General features: G+C 37.4%; 1 protein-coding gene across 1 annotated transcript in view; it reads right to left on the reverse strand.

Moving 5' to 3' along the window:
* Window positions 1-15,489, reverse strand: part of LOC137770950 (FRAS1-related extracellular matrix protein 1-like) — a 105,050-nt gene that overhangs the window by 4,082 nt on the left and 85,479 nt on the right. Inside the window, exons 19-22 of the mRNA XM_068553990.1 lie at window positions 12,824-13,046; window positions 7,925-8,069; window positions 3,043-3,184; window positions 212-407 (exon numbers count right to left, since the gene is read on the reverse strand). Of these exons, the coding sequence (XP_068410091.1) occupies window positions 212-407; window positions 3,043-3,184; window positions 7,925-8,069; window positions 12,824-13,046 (706 nt within the window). The remainder of the gene's footprint in view (window positions 1-211; window positions 408-3,042; window positions 3,185-7,924; window positions 8,070-12,823; window positions 13,047-15,489) is intronic.

Here is a 15,489-nt window from a genome sequence, read left to right on the forward strand (position 1 = left end):
AAATGATGGAATTTCAAGTATAAAGGATGGAAGGAAGAAAGGAAAGGAGGGAAGGAAGAACGGAAAGGAGGGAAGGAGAAAGGGTGGGAGAGAGGGAAGGAGGGAGGGAGGGAGAGAGGAAGACAGGGAGGGGAAAACCTTTAAGGGCTTACACCAGCTCACTTCTGGTTGTAAAAGTTGGTTCCAATAAACCCTGATAGAAATGCTTTACCTTTTCCCATATCCTTTATGGTGATGTGACAGTCAAATGCAGGGGACCTATTGTCACCGTCCCAGAGGTAGAAGGTGAAGCTGTCTGGGTTCTGGGAATCCATTGCACCGGTGTGTGTGTATCTCAGCAAGTTCAGATCCACTTCTTCCTGAGTGCATTTCATGCCAGGGTGGAGAGGGACCCAGTCCCTCCCTATCTGAAAGGTGTCAGAATTAGTCAGCTGCCCAGGTTTTTTCCCCCCCACGTTGTGTCAGTGGACATCTTCCATACCCTCTGAAAACTTCCAATATAAATGATATTTCAGGAAAACTATAGATTTAATTTTTTGCCATTCTGCATCATATTTTCCATTTAAAGAAATATATTAAAACAATTTCAGGCCTTGGGGAAAAAACGAGCTTTAATCAAAGGATTTTTGACAAAGTCATGTGGCAATTCAACTGCAGTGTTATTTCCAAGGTATTTAACACAAGCAATCATAGCTGATTAAATATTTCAATTATTGAGAGCAGGTGGGTAATCGAGCTGTTGGGATTCATTCTTTAAAAATTAAATGTGTTTCATTTGGGGTTTCCTTTTTTGTTTTTAGTTCTTATCACTGTACAACTAATAAAACCTATTATTTCAAACTGGTTTGTCACTGGGCTTATCTGAAGTAGATAAAACACAAATAGAGTGGGTGTATTTACTGTCCACACATTTTTAGGCTTCCTAAAGACCAAAAATGATCAAAGTCCCTATCACTCCCTACATTTATACCCTGAGTCAGCACAAAAATAACTGCAAATATCATATATGTATTATGTATCAAGCTCTTCTAATAATAAGCTGACATTAGTTAAGCATATATTCTGTACAGAACTCAGTGCAGAAATTGTGGCATTTTCAATTAAAAGAGGTCCTTATGCTGAGGGAGCGCTGACAACTGAGACTATTAGAAAATACAATAATAATAAATCTGTCTCTGATTAATAATTCTACTGTTTTCTCTTAAAAATGCATAGCTTTCCCTAAGAAGGGCTCATAAAAGTCATTTGAAGTAATTCAAGCAAAATGTCATCTTAAAAATTTACTATATGATATTATCTTGTGCTTTTCCTGTCTGGTTTAAGAGACTATAACAGAAATTTAAACGATTTTTAAAAAATTTCCTTTGTCACGTTATTTCACATGCCTTCTCTCCCCTCACTGTGTTACCACTTCCCTTTGTCATTCTATTTGATAGAGTTCCCTCCTCTTTAATGTTTGTGCCCATCTGATGTTTGCACACAGGTATGTTCTGTCCCAGTGCTCACTGGGTGACAGTTAATTACATTATAATAATTAAGCACATTGTTTGTTTGCATCATAAGATCTGTTTGTAAATTTAATTTTTAAAACAGATTCTCTTTCAGGTTTTAAACCAAACAGCCTGCAATTCTATTTAATGTTTTCCTTTATAATCTTTTCCCAGAAAGTAAATACAGAAGACGATATATTTTGCTCTCTGTCATCTCCATCTAATTTCCCACTTGCATTCCCAAGTGTGAGCTCTGACTTGACAAAATCATTTGCAAGCCCCAAAAGAGGAAGAAAATAAGATTCAGTCTCAAGGTGGGGAAAACGCAGGAAAGTCAACCAGAAAACCAGGATGCGTGAGAAAGTCCAGGAGGCCTGGTCCCTGGTCTTGGAGAGACTTGGAAAACCCCTAGAGAGCTGGGAGAGAACTCTGTGGTGCCATATTGGGAACATGGACCCATCTGGATTTTCTCATAACCAAAACACTTCAGTTCCCATGTCACCCAAATGTGTGAGCTGTCACTGCATTTCTGCTTCATTACTCTTTGAAATGAAATAAGGACACAGCTGCACCTCAATTTAAATCAGTGATTGCTCTTCACTTTGATTCTCTATGGTGCCCACAATCTAAGACAATCAAGCTGTTCTACACAGAATGAATCCTTGCTGCTTTTCTCAGGCTGTACCTACATTACATTAAAAGTTAAGCATTCAGTCAAATAATCACATTGGAGATGGCTGGTGGTTACTGTTGCTAGCCTTAATCCACCATTCAAATAGACATTTTGATGGATTACTCAAGTGACCTTCTCAAGTGACTGAGCTATAATTTGTATTGGGTTGATTCTTGGGCACCACACACACAAAGTCTGAATCAGACTGGTGAGCACCATTTGTGAAAAGACTATCTTTTCTCCATTGTATCACCTCTGCTGCTTTGTCAAAAATCAGTTGACTACACTTGTGTGAGTCTATTTCTGGGCTCTCTATTCTGTTCCATTGATCTATTTGTTTATTCTTGTACCAAACCGACACTGTCTGGATTACTGTAGTTGTATATTAAGTCTTGAAGTCAGGTAGTGTCAGTCCTTCAATTTCATTCTTCTATATTGTGTTAGATATTCTGGGTATTTTGCCTCTCTAGATAAACTTTAGAATCAGTTTGTTGATACCCACAACAACTGCTCTAAAAAATAAAGTCTATTTTTAAAAAAATCAAAATCTAGTAGAAATAAAGATATCTCAAAGGATGCCTGATTCTCATCAGTAACTAGACAACTTGCTTTACGTCAGTAACTCCCTATGCTCCAATTTAGGTACAATCCCAATGGGGAAGGAGCAAGGATGAACCTTAATTTTGGTTGAATTTACCCTGAATTGAGGAAGTAAATTTAGAATAGTGTGAGTTCACCCCAAACTAGGAAAATTAAATTTTCTACTTCTGAGCAAAATATGGCTATTACAGAATAAATTCAGTTATAGAAATCTATGCATTGAGAAAATTTATACCTGTTACATTCATTTTGAAAAATAAAAGTAAAAAGGACACTAACCTTAAGCTGAAGTTGCCCATTTTGGGGAAGTCTTTCAAATAAGTAGTAAATCTTCTCCCTGGGTGAGTCTTCATCTATGGCTGAGAGAACTGCACTAGAAATAATACGAGTTTCACCCATATTCACTGTAATTTCAGCTTTCCTGTAAAAAGGAAGATGTCTAGGTTGATATAAAAAATAGAAGACATCACCTTAGGAGGGGACACTCATAATGACTATTACAGCGTTCAACCTTAAAAAATTAGGAAATGATATTCAATATCCAAAGTACTGAAAAAGATGAGTCAGATTCGTAAAATAAGCTTTCATTTCACCTTACATGTGAAAGTCCTACAGACAATTAGTCAGCAACAATTAGTATGGCATGAGGTAATTACATACTTCTGTCTACTTGTATAGAGCTTTATAATTTTCTGTTAAAATTTATTTTATAAACTGACTTTGTTTCCAAAATTTTATCTGATACAACAACAGCTCCATGAAGTAAGTGGGCTAGGTATTATTGTTCTAGTTTTACAGACAGGAACTTAAAGAGATGAAATGACTTATTCACGGGTGTTCTGGTACCCTTTATGATAGACCATTATGAATTTGGTGATACTTAGGTAATCTGTAGCCCTCTACATTACTCTCCTCCTTGGTAATGTTCTGGGTAACTAGTGTTCTCTTCACAGTAATTCATCTTTTCCAAATGCTACAGCTGCCCGGTCAGCTCCTGGCATCTTGAAGAGAAGGCTGGGACAGAGAGCAGGTGCTGCTTCTACCATAAATGCTGCTGCTGTGGGTTTTGTGTCTCCTATAAAGGGCTGCTGCTCTCACAGCCAATATGGCTGTTTTCCCTGGTCCTACCAAAGAGAAGAAGAGACTTCTTTTCACCTGTGTTTCTAACTCTTGGTTTTGGTCATCATACATGGCCTGTGTCCAACTTGACACTTTGTTTCTGAGAAAAACTGGGAAGTTTCCTTGGGATTCAGATCAAGAACATTTGTGTAGCATCAACTGGTCATTCTCAACGGCCTTCCACTCCTCTGCTGACAAGCCACAGCCCAAGTACCTCAGTTCTAACCTCTTTTACTAGGTTTTTCTTGCCTACTCATAACTGACATCTTCCCTGGCCATAGGAGGTGACTTTTGCCCACCTCTTTACTAGAGAATATTAATCCTATCATTTTAGAAGGCTAGAATGATGGTTTAGGGCTTATGGAGATTAGTGGTGGGTGTTTTTTTTGGGGGGGGTCGCGCCACGCGGCTTGTGGGATCTTAGTTCCCTGAACAAGGATCGAACCCGGGCCCCTGGCAGTCAGAGCATGGAGTCCTCACCACTGGACCGCCAGGGAATTCCCAGTGGTGCTTTTTTTTTTTTTAAACACATAACTGTGCTGAAAGGTCTCCCTTTTTTTTTTTTTAATATTTATTTATTTGGCTGCGCCAGGTCTTAGTGGTGGCACGCGGGATCTGTGTTGCCGCAGGCAGGATCTTTAGTTGCAGCATGCGGGATCTAGTTCCCTGACCAGGGATTGAACCCGGACCCCTTGTTTTGGGAGCACAGAGTCTTAACTGCTGGACCACGAGGGAGGTCCCCCCAGTGTTGCTTTTAATATAGAAACAGATGAATCAAAACAGGAAGCCAATACAATGAAGATGATAAGGAGTCTGGTAGAAAGAAAGGGTCAGAATTAAATTTCAGAGGGTCCAAGAGAGCAGAAAGTATGTCATAGTCTGAGTTACCCTGAAAGGGACAAAGACCTTGGTGCAGGTAATTTATTTGGGAAGTGATCTCAGGAACAAGCGAGAGGGAGGGAGGAGTGAGGAAGGGAAGGAGGAAAAGGCAACAAAGGGTGTCTTTACTGCTATGGGGCTCAATCCTGCTGGGGATCCTTTGAAGAGCCATGTAGAATATGCCTCAAATTATGCTTCAGAAGGATAGGAGGCTGGGATACTTATCTTATCCACTACCTCTCATAGGTGGAGGGTTGCCCTCAAAGTATTCTCCCCTGCACCTGGACATGGGCTGAATGAGCCACTGCTGCTTCAGAGCAAGCCCAGAGGCAGAAAAGCAGAGCACTACGGGCACTTAGATGGGGCACAGACAGCTTGCAGGGTATGTTCCATCATAGCTGCAACTAGAATCAGAGGTGGGCTAAGGGGGTGTAACCCCAGGAGCCAAAAGCACAGCATCTAAAAGGAGTATCAAAGGAATGGTGTCAAATGACCTAACAAGGTCCAGCAAGATGAGAAGAGCCATTAGCTTTGGTGGGAAATCCAAGGGTAACTTTTAAGGGAGGTTGGAGAGAATGGGCAGGAATAGAGCAAGCAAACACAGCTATTCCTCCAAATAGTTTGGCACTGAAATAAATGAGGGACTGGGTTACGGTTGTAGCTTTAGAATGAGAATACCTGCTTGGAATAATGCTAATAACTGACACTTATGAGAACTTAATATGTACTAGTCTCTGAAGTACCTTTACATATTTTAATTCCTTTAATCCTTTCAACAACCACATGAAGAGGATACTGCTATTACCCCCATTTACAAAGAAGGTGACAAAGAGGTCGTGAGAGGTTAAGTAACACGTTCAAGGTCACACCACCGATAAGTGGTGAACCAAGGCAGTCTGGCCCCAGAATCTGCTCCCTTCACCACTAACTATATCCCTGTGTCTTATTAGCAGAAGGAATGAAAAGAGAGAGATGGAAGATGCGGAAGGGAAAAAATAATGGAGCAAGTTCTGGGAGAAGGCAAGAGGTGATTTGCCCAAGGACACATATGGAAGGGAAAGAAGAAAAGGAAAAAAGAAAAGAAAGAAGGAGGAATTTTGAGGCAAAGTTAGAGGAGCTTTGGTGATTCTGTAGATGAAGCTGTGCCAGGAAGTTCAATAGCAAGAACATAGCAAGAAATAGTATATCAGATAGGACTGAATGAGTGCCTTGTTAAGTTATTTTACCTCTCTGGTCTCAGTTGTCTCAGTGAGGATAACAATACCCACTTCACACAGTTTTGGTGAGGACTTAAGGAACAAATATATGTGAAAGGAGCCAACATACTGCCACATAGTAAGCACTTAATAAACACCAGTTTTCCCCTCTCTCCCTCCTTTTTAGGTAAAATGAGGTCACCAGAAAGGAGGTTTCATAATACCACAATATCCTTCATATTTTCATTTTTATAAATCAAGATTTACCAATCCAACATTCCAGCTAGAGAATAAGGAAATAGAAATTTCTATTGAATACTCTTTGTAAACTGATATTTGAGAGGCAATCCTCCAAAAAACTATCTCCAGTATTTCCCATAATGCTTTCCAAGGGCCTTGGTGGCCCATAGGGAACAGCAGGAAAATTGGCAGAATAAGGAAGGGATTTGTTTAAGGTCCTGTTTTCTGCAAAGTGGACGAGACTTTAGGAGTTTACACACTTCAGGAAATTGTTCACTTCCTGATAAAAACTTGGACTGTCTACTCAATGCCCCTCACTGCTGCACCATTAAAATGGTCAAAGAGGTACCAAGAAGCAGACAATTCTCTCCATCCAGCACCTGAGACAAGTCGGACTTCCTAAAGTTCTAACCTTGGACAGTTCTGTACAGTTTCCAATAATAAGAGAAATGGCTAGAGCTATAGAAATATAATTGATGAAGACTCTGTACCCTATGATCAAACTCTGATCAGCTACAGAGGGAGACACTGAGAAAGTCTGCAATTAATAATACCAGTACAGAATTTTTAAAAAGTGATCATTTTGACAACCGGTGGCAAGGGGGCATTGATCCCAATGGGACACAGTAGAGGACTGGAGGACAATGAAATACCAAGATGATGAAAGAAGTGTCAGTGATATATTTCCCTCAGTCACTCTTCGTTCAAAGTTTGACCAAATCCACAGTGAGGACTATCTGCAGTTAATATTACCACACTTTAATTGAATCTATATATTAATTACACTCTGATGTTTGTGCACGCATGTGTTTAAATATTTAGTACACTGTTCATTCCATATTGTATGTTTGGTTATTTTGAATTATTGACAACTAAATAAAACTTTTAGAGGAAAATCAAATAACTGAAAGGCGGAGAAACCATAATTCAAAAAGATACATGCATCCCAATGTCCACTGCAGCACTATTTACAATAGCCAGGACATGGAAGCAACCTAAAAGTCCATTAACAGAGGAACGGATAAAGAAGATGTGGTACATATATACAATGGAATATTACTCAGCCATAAAAGGAAACAAAATAGTGACATTTGCAGAGATGTGGACAGACCTAGAAACTGTCATACAGAGTGAAGTAAGCCAGAAAGAGAAAAACAAATAACGTCGCTTATATGTGGAATCTAGAAAAATGGTACAGATGAACTTATTTGCAAAGCAGAAATAGAGACACAGATGTAGAGAACAAACTTATGGATATCAAGGGGGGAAGGGGGAGTGGAATGAATTGAGGGATTGGGATTGACATATATACACTACTATATATAAAATAGATAATAATAAGAACCTACTGTATAGCACAGGGAACTCTACTCAGTTCTCTGTGGTGACCTAAATGGGAAGGAAATCTAAAAAAGGGGGGATATATGTATACATATAACTGATTCACCTTGCTGTACAGCAGAAACTAATACAACATTGTAAAGCAACTATAGTCCAATAAAAATTAATTTTAAAAAGGCTAATTTGAGAATCGTTAAGGAGAAGTTATATTAACTAATATTTGCACCAAAGGTTCTAGGTGCCTGACTAGGTGGGACAAGTTGTAAGAGGCAGGAGCTGTCAAAGACTTGTTTCTCTCTTGAGGACACACATTCCATTTGCACCTAGTCTTCCAGACCTCAGAATTTTATACAGAATTTGAAAGGGACTCTTTTCAGGTAGCTTACTTGCTCAGCACTGGTTTCTCATCATTAACTGGGGTGACCTCTACAGAAATGGTTTTAAGTATCTTATGTTTCCCATCCGACAACTGGATTGTAAAGTCATCAGCAAGGCTCTCTGAGTCATCATGCAAATACATCAACCTCATTCCTGGAAAAAGGGAAAAAAGAGAGAAAGTTAATCTTTCTTATGATCGAACCACTTCAAAGCACGTCACAGATAATTTGTTTTAACCTCCAAGTCATTGGTATTAGCATTAGCTCATTAATCAATACAATAAGGTTGCATTGATAAATGCATAAATCAAACTGTTTTATGAAGTAAGAGCACCCCTCCTAGTTCAATAAAAGTTCCTATTTAAATAAGTTAGTATTTGACAAGGGTCTTTTTTTTTTTAAATTAATTAATTAATTTATTTATTTTTGGCTGTGTTGGGTCTTCGTTTCTGTGCAAGGGCTTTCTCTAGTTGTGGCAAGCGGGGGCTACTCTTCATCGCAGTGCGCGGGCCTCTCACTATCGTGGCCTCTCTTGTTGCGGAGCACAGGCTCCAGACGCACAGGCTCAGTAGTTGTGGCTCACGGGCACAGCCGCTCCGCGGCATGTGGGATCCTCCCAGACCAGGGCTCGAACCCGTGTCCCCTGCATTGGCAGGCAGATTCTCAACCACTGCGCCACCAGGGAAGCCCTGATAAGGGTCTTATTTACAATCAGTGAGAAAGGATATATTATTTAATAAACTGCGGGAGAACAATGGAGACAAGAGTGCTTAAATGAAACAGAAAATTAGTTCATTACATAGAGAAATTTATAGTTAGATCCCTATCTCAAGCCAACAACCAAAATAAACTCTAGATGAATCAAAACTTAATTATAAAACTATTTTTAAAAACCTATATAACATTTATATGGAAATGCAAGAGACCCAGAATAGCTAAAACAGTCTTGGGAAAAAAAGAACAAAGTTGGAGGACTCACATTTTCCATTTTCAAAACTTACTGGAAAGCTACAGTAATCAAGATAGGGTAGTACTGGCATAGAATAGATACAGATGAATCTAATAGAAGAGAGCACAGAAATGAGCTCATACATATCTGATCAACTGATTTTCATCAAGGGCACCAAGACCATTCAATGGGGAAAGAGTAGTCTTGCAATAAATAGTGCTGGGACAACTGGCTATCCATAGGCCAAAAAAATGAAATTGGATCCCTACCTCACACTATATACAAAAATTAACTCAAAATGGGTCATAGACCTAAACACCAAGAGCTAAGCTAGAAAAACTGTTCGAAGAAAATATTTGTGACTTTGGGTTAGGCAATGGTTTTGTATGTAAGACACCAAAAGCACAAGTGACAAAACAAAACAACAACAAAAACATAGCTAATTTGGACTCCAAAGGAAACCATCAAGGGAGCAAAATGACAACCCACAGAACTGGAGAAAATATTTACAAATCATATACCTGATAAGGGAGGATCTAGTATCCAGAGTGTATTAAGAACTCTAACAACTCAATAGTAAAAGACAACCCAGTTACAAAATGGGCAAAGGATCCGTGTAGACATTTTTCCAAAGAAGATATAAGAAGACATATAAATAGCCAAAAAACTTATGAAAAGATGCTCAACAGCACTAGCTATTAGGGAAATGGAAATCAAAACCACAATGAGATAGTACTTCACACACACACACACACACACACTAGGACGGCTATAATTAAAAAGATAGACAATACCAAATGTTGGTGAGGATGTGGAGAAAATGGAATTCTCATATGTTGCCAGTAGAAATGTAAAATGATACAGCTACTTTGGAAAACAGCTTGGCAGTTCCTCAAAATGTTAAACATAGAGTTACATATGACCCAGCAATTCCACTCCTAGATATATAGCCAAGAGAAATGAAAATATAGTATATACCCATACAAAAAACTTGTACATGAATGTTTACAACAGCATCATTCATAATAGTCAAAAAAGTGCAAGTGACCCTAATGTCCATCAACTGATGAAGGGATAAATAAATTGTGGTATGTCCATACAATGGAATATTATTTGGCAATAAAAAGGAATGGAGTACTGACTCATGCTACAATATGGGTGAATCTTGAAAACATTATGCTAAATAAAATAAACCAGTTACAAAAGATCATATATTCCATTTATATGGTTTCACTTATGTAAAATGTTCAGAACAGACAAATCTATAGAGACAAAAATAGGTTAGTGGTTGCCCGGGGTTTTGGGGAGGGAAGGATGAGAGTGACTGCTAATGGGTATGGTATTATTTTTTGGGGGTAACAAAAATGTTCTAAAGTTGACTGTGATGATGAATACACTAAAATCCACTGAATTATACACTTTAAATTGGTGAATATTATGGCCCATGAGTTATATTTCAATAAAGCTGTTTTAAAAGATTTGGAAGAAAATACAAATAAATATCTTATTCCTGGATGTAGAAGATCTTCCTAATATAAAAACAAAAGAAAAATGCATAAAGAAAAATAACAATAAATTTTACTACCTACAATTTTGACTTCTGTATTTAAAAACATGAATTAAAGGCAAATAAAACATGGGAAAACTTATTGTAATGTGACAAAAATACAAAGTATCAGTATTTACCAATCCCTTACTAATCAATATGAATTGATGGAAAAATGGGCAATGGACATTACTGGGCAATCCACAAAAGATGAAACATACATATCTGGTCAATAAACATGAAAATATGTTCAATTCAATCTCACTCATAATCTAAGAACTTCAAATCAAGATAACAATGAGAGACTATTAACTGACCGCCAAGTTTGCAAAGATTTTTAAAAATAATATCCATTATTGATTAGGACAAAAGGCATGCCCAGGCACATGGTAGCAATGGCATTCTTTTTCCCAAAAAGTATTATAAATGCTGACCTTTCTGTACCGAGTGACCTCATTATAAAAATTTATTCAAAAGAAATATTAAGAGATGGGCACCAAGATTTATGTTACATAAATATATGTAAAATATGTTTATTGATATGTAACTTATAATATCAAAATTTGAAGTTATCTGCCTATTTAAAAATAGGAGATAGTTGTATAAAATTACAGTGCAGTATGTCCATATAATGAAACACTGTAATTATCACAAATCATGTTCTCAATATTTAAAAGGTAAAAAGATGTTTATAATAACTGATAAGAAAAAAACAGATTACATAATATGGTAGTTTTTAAGTTCTGTATGTTTGGTGGGGGCAGAGGTGAGAATATACTAAAGTTTTTTTTTTTTTTTAATGTAGCCATAAATGAACCAAAAATAAAATAGAGGTGAAAATCTAATCTCTGACAATGTCACCAAAATATTAATTTAGATGAAAATTAAAAATTTTTTCTTCAAAATGATCGTGTAGTGCAAACTTCACACGATATGCATACAATACTTATTTAACCTAATAATAAACAATGAATGTTATTTTTTAAAAACTGACTTTTTAAAAATTTATTTATTTTATTTTATTTATTTTTGGCTGCATTGTGTCTTCATTGCTGCACGCGGGCTTTCTCTAGTTGCGGCAAGCAGGGGCTACTCTTCGTTGCAGTGCATGGGCTTCTCATTGCAGTGGCTTCTCTTGTTGCAGAGCACAGGCTCTAGGCACGCAGGCTTCAGTAGTTGTGGCACGTAGGCTCAGTAGTTGTGGCTCGCGGGCTCTAGAGAGCAGACTCAGTAGCTGTGGCACACAGACTTAGTTGCTCCGTGGCATGTGGGATCTTCCCAGACCAGGGATTGAACCCATGTCCCCTGCATTGGCAGGCAGATTCTTAACTACTGCGCCACCAGGGAAGTCCCAAAAAACTGACTTTCCTGAGTGTAAAATTTGATTTATTATTTCTTTTTCCTTGGCCTTAAATTTGAAAGAAATGTTGTAACAATATATTGTAGTTTTTGCTACACAGGGTTATTCATTTGGTAATACCATCATTTAAGCTCTGGAATTTATTTCTTTGCAATTGATAAAACTGAGAAGTATGTTAATTAGCTTTTTCAATTCAAACATGATATGAGATTGTGCAACTATTGCAAAATAAACTTTGGGGCAGAGAGCTCTAGTTGGGGAAAGGAAAAATTAAAAGACAGTAGAAAAAAATGTGGAACAAGTGCTAGATAAATCAAACACAGAGAAGGAAGAGTTTGGAGTGTGCAGGTGGGCTCCACAGGGAGGTCGATAGTGAACTGGTTCTGAAGGCTGGTATTGGGTGGCCAGGGGAAGGAGAGGGAGGGAAGGACCCCTCCGGCAGGGTAAACAGAATACAGGAAGGCAGGGCAGGAAGGAGAATGCGAGTAGGCAGTGATTCTAGAGCCAACACACTTTTCTCAAATATTTAAAAGCATTTATATATATATGTTAAATGGGATAAGATCAATTTTTCAGAAAGAGTAATGAAAAAATAATTCAGGCTGCTATTCCAATGTGTCATTTCCTTAAAGGGCAAATTATCTCCTCAGAGAATAATGAGTTATTACATTTGTTCTATATTTGTTTCAAATGTGGATGTTTTGGCAGACAAATCTCTTCAATTTAGTTCCACGATCTCAATAGTTTTAAAAAGAAATTTTTCTTATTATGACATTAAAAGCTTGGGGTAAACTACCAAAAATCACAAATACCATTTTTGTTGATGCTCTAAAAGTGAAGGAAAACATATTATTTCCTTTTCAATTACCCACTATCTCTATCTGGGGCTTCATGCCCTGCATTAATCCAGAGCCCAGAGAAAACCCTTGAGGGATAATGAATGTAGGTGAATGCCATTTCTTCACTTCCTCTTTCTGTGATTTATTGTTATCTTTTCTGGGTTAAATTATTAAATCAACAACAACAAACAAATTGAAATGAAGCGTGACATACCATTCTTGAGAAGTTCCATGGAAAAGTTGTAAACAAGTTCATGCCTCTGGCCAAGGTTGGGTGATTGCTTATACTGAGGAAAGTCTTTGCTAAACACCCCGTTGATGAGGAGGCCATGACGTGGTTTGTCAGTGACGCTGAACAGCAAGGGGTCCTTGGGAATGTCCCGGTCAACAGCATTAATGATGGAAGAATCCAGCTCTCTCATCTGACCCTCACACACCTAAACAAAAACAAGAAAGTCAGCTGCATGCTGAATAAAACCTGTCTTTCTTTTGGTAAACTGCTCAAAAAATAATTGTAACATATCCTATATAATTTTAAGATACCCATGCAAATTTTCCATGAGATTTGTGTGTAATGAGTCTTAAAAAGAAATTGTTGGTTCAACATGACCTTCGAAGACAAGAACAAGTCTATTAATCTTTCTCACATTTTTCTTTTGAAGATTTCAAAGCACTTTATTTCCATGAAGGACTAAAGGAGAGATACATATAATCTCATATATATATTTCATAATTCAAAGGGTGGGGGAAAAAGCAACCAAAAGGATGCTTGCTTTCTGGAAGTCACAGAGTTCAGTTGTAAAACCAGGTATAGACCCTGGATTCAGATCCTAACCTGTTATTTTAATCTCCTGGACCTTGTTGCTTTCATAATTCTTATGTTTCTGTTTTAGAAATGGCACAAATATCTGCTATGCCCACTGGGGGTATTAGGTGTTTTTAATTTTTGTCATTGTAGTAAAATCTTCTATATTTCAATTACAATCAACAACAGTTGAGAGGATGCTTCTGGATGCACGATAGAATATATTTTAATTCTGGGTCCCTCATCTCTTCCCAGTCTTCACACCTCTAATTTTCCTGAACGACCCTGCACCCCACTTCAGGTTTCATAATCCTTTAAGCATAAAGAGAACTGAATGTTTTTCATTTCATGTAGGATCTAGTTATTTAAAACCATCAGTACCATTAGTACCATTGACATGGTGCTTAGTCATCTTTATTTTCTTTTTCTCATAGCAAGGGAACAAAGAAGTATTTCTGTTTCCTATTGTGAAATATAGCAAGATCTAAATAATATGAGTGTATAAGTTTAACATGTGCTTACTGGGCATTTGCAGCTCACTGGATGCTGTGGGAATACGAATACTCTAAAGAATCAAAGTCAGATGAGAATGTGATGGCCTGTCCATCAATAACTATAACACAAGGAAGAAAATATCTAGTGTTACTAAATATGGATAAACAAGAAGTGCAAAAGAGTGGAGGAGACCAGGAATATCTTCGTGGCTGAGTGGACATTTTAGCTTTGAAGAAGACATATGGTTTAGATTTGTGAAAATGGCCTTTCCCTTCAGCCTCTCTTAAGGACTTTGAAGAGAGCCTTCCTGCAACCACTCTTCCTTGAACGTGCATAAAAAAGAATCATAATATCTGATATTTGGGCTAAAATTTTGCTGGTTTTCTTATTAAAAACTGAGATGGCATCATAATTGAATACACAATGATAGGATTAGGTAATCATCTTTGATGATAACTTTCCTTTTTCTCCAAAAACTTTCATAAAGCAACCTAAAAAGATGTTCTAATTATCTGTCTTTATAAAGCTTGGGGCTCCTGGACTCACTGTATGGCAACCTTTCTTATTTACAAAATGGTAAATTCCTTCACAAGATGACTGAGAAATTTTATTGAAAAAATGTGGGATTCTTTTTTTCACATTCAATTGTTTATTGAGATTATAAATAATAGGTTTAGATCAAGAGACATAAAATGCAGAAACTCACTAGTAGACAGCTTTGAAATGGATTATAATAACTTAAGCTAAAACCTCAATTTTTTTCTTTGCAAGTTGCAGCACAACTTGATGGAAGCCCAGCTAGCTACAAAATAAATACACTTTTTCACAAGAAGGCAAAATAAATATGACTATTTTAAAAAATCACTTGAAGCTTAAAGCCAGCTCTGCCAATAACACATGGGGCTCCATATTTGTTACTCTTCAACAGCTTCTCTAAGGAATGCACAGGAAAAAAAAAAAGTATGATTACTTTCAGAGAAGAGCAAGAGACAAATTCCCAGTGGCCTAATTATTTCAGAAACCCCAACCCTAGATAGATACAAGACAATAGAGGTAGGTATAGAAGGAATCATCTGTAATTCTCTTCTCTCTCTCATAATTACTGAAGTGCTCTCTGGAGAAATCCATGTGCCAACAGAAGAGGAAAAGCAGGAGCTGGCTCTTAAGTCTCATCCTGAGGTGGCTTTCATATACCATTAAGATTCAGTAGAAAATTAAAATAAAATAAAGACTTTTGCATTTAGAGTTTGATGATTTTTAGTGCAAAATAAGGCAAGATAATGGTTTCAAAATAGATAATATGTGCTTTGGTCAATGTCTGAAAAAAGATGACAAACATAACAAGACTAATATGAATGACACCTATTTAGTAAGGGTTTTCTATGTGCCTGACCATCATGATTGTCACGGCTGCCCTAAAGGAAGATGTGATACACGTTTTGCAGATGAGCAAACAGAAACACAGAGAGAAATAACTTACCCAGGACCCTACAACTAGTAAACAGCTATACCAAGTCCCTCTTACTCCAAAGCCTGTGCTCATTCATTTAATCAGGATATGCTATGTGCATGTCTGTTTT

This window comes from Eschrichtius robustus, chromosome 10 (assembly GCF_028021215.1).
Source record: "Eschrichtius robustus isolate mEscRob2 chromosome 10, mEscRob2.pri, whole genome shotgun sequence".
NCBI lineage: Eukaryota > Metazoa > Chordata > Mammalia > Artiodactyla > Eschrichtiidae > Eschrichtius > Eschrichtius robustus.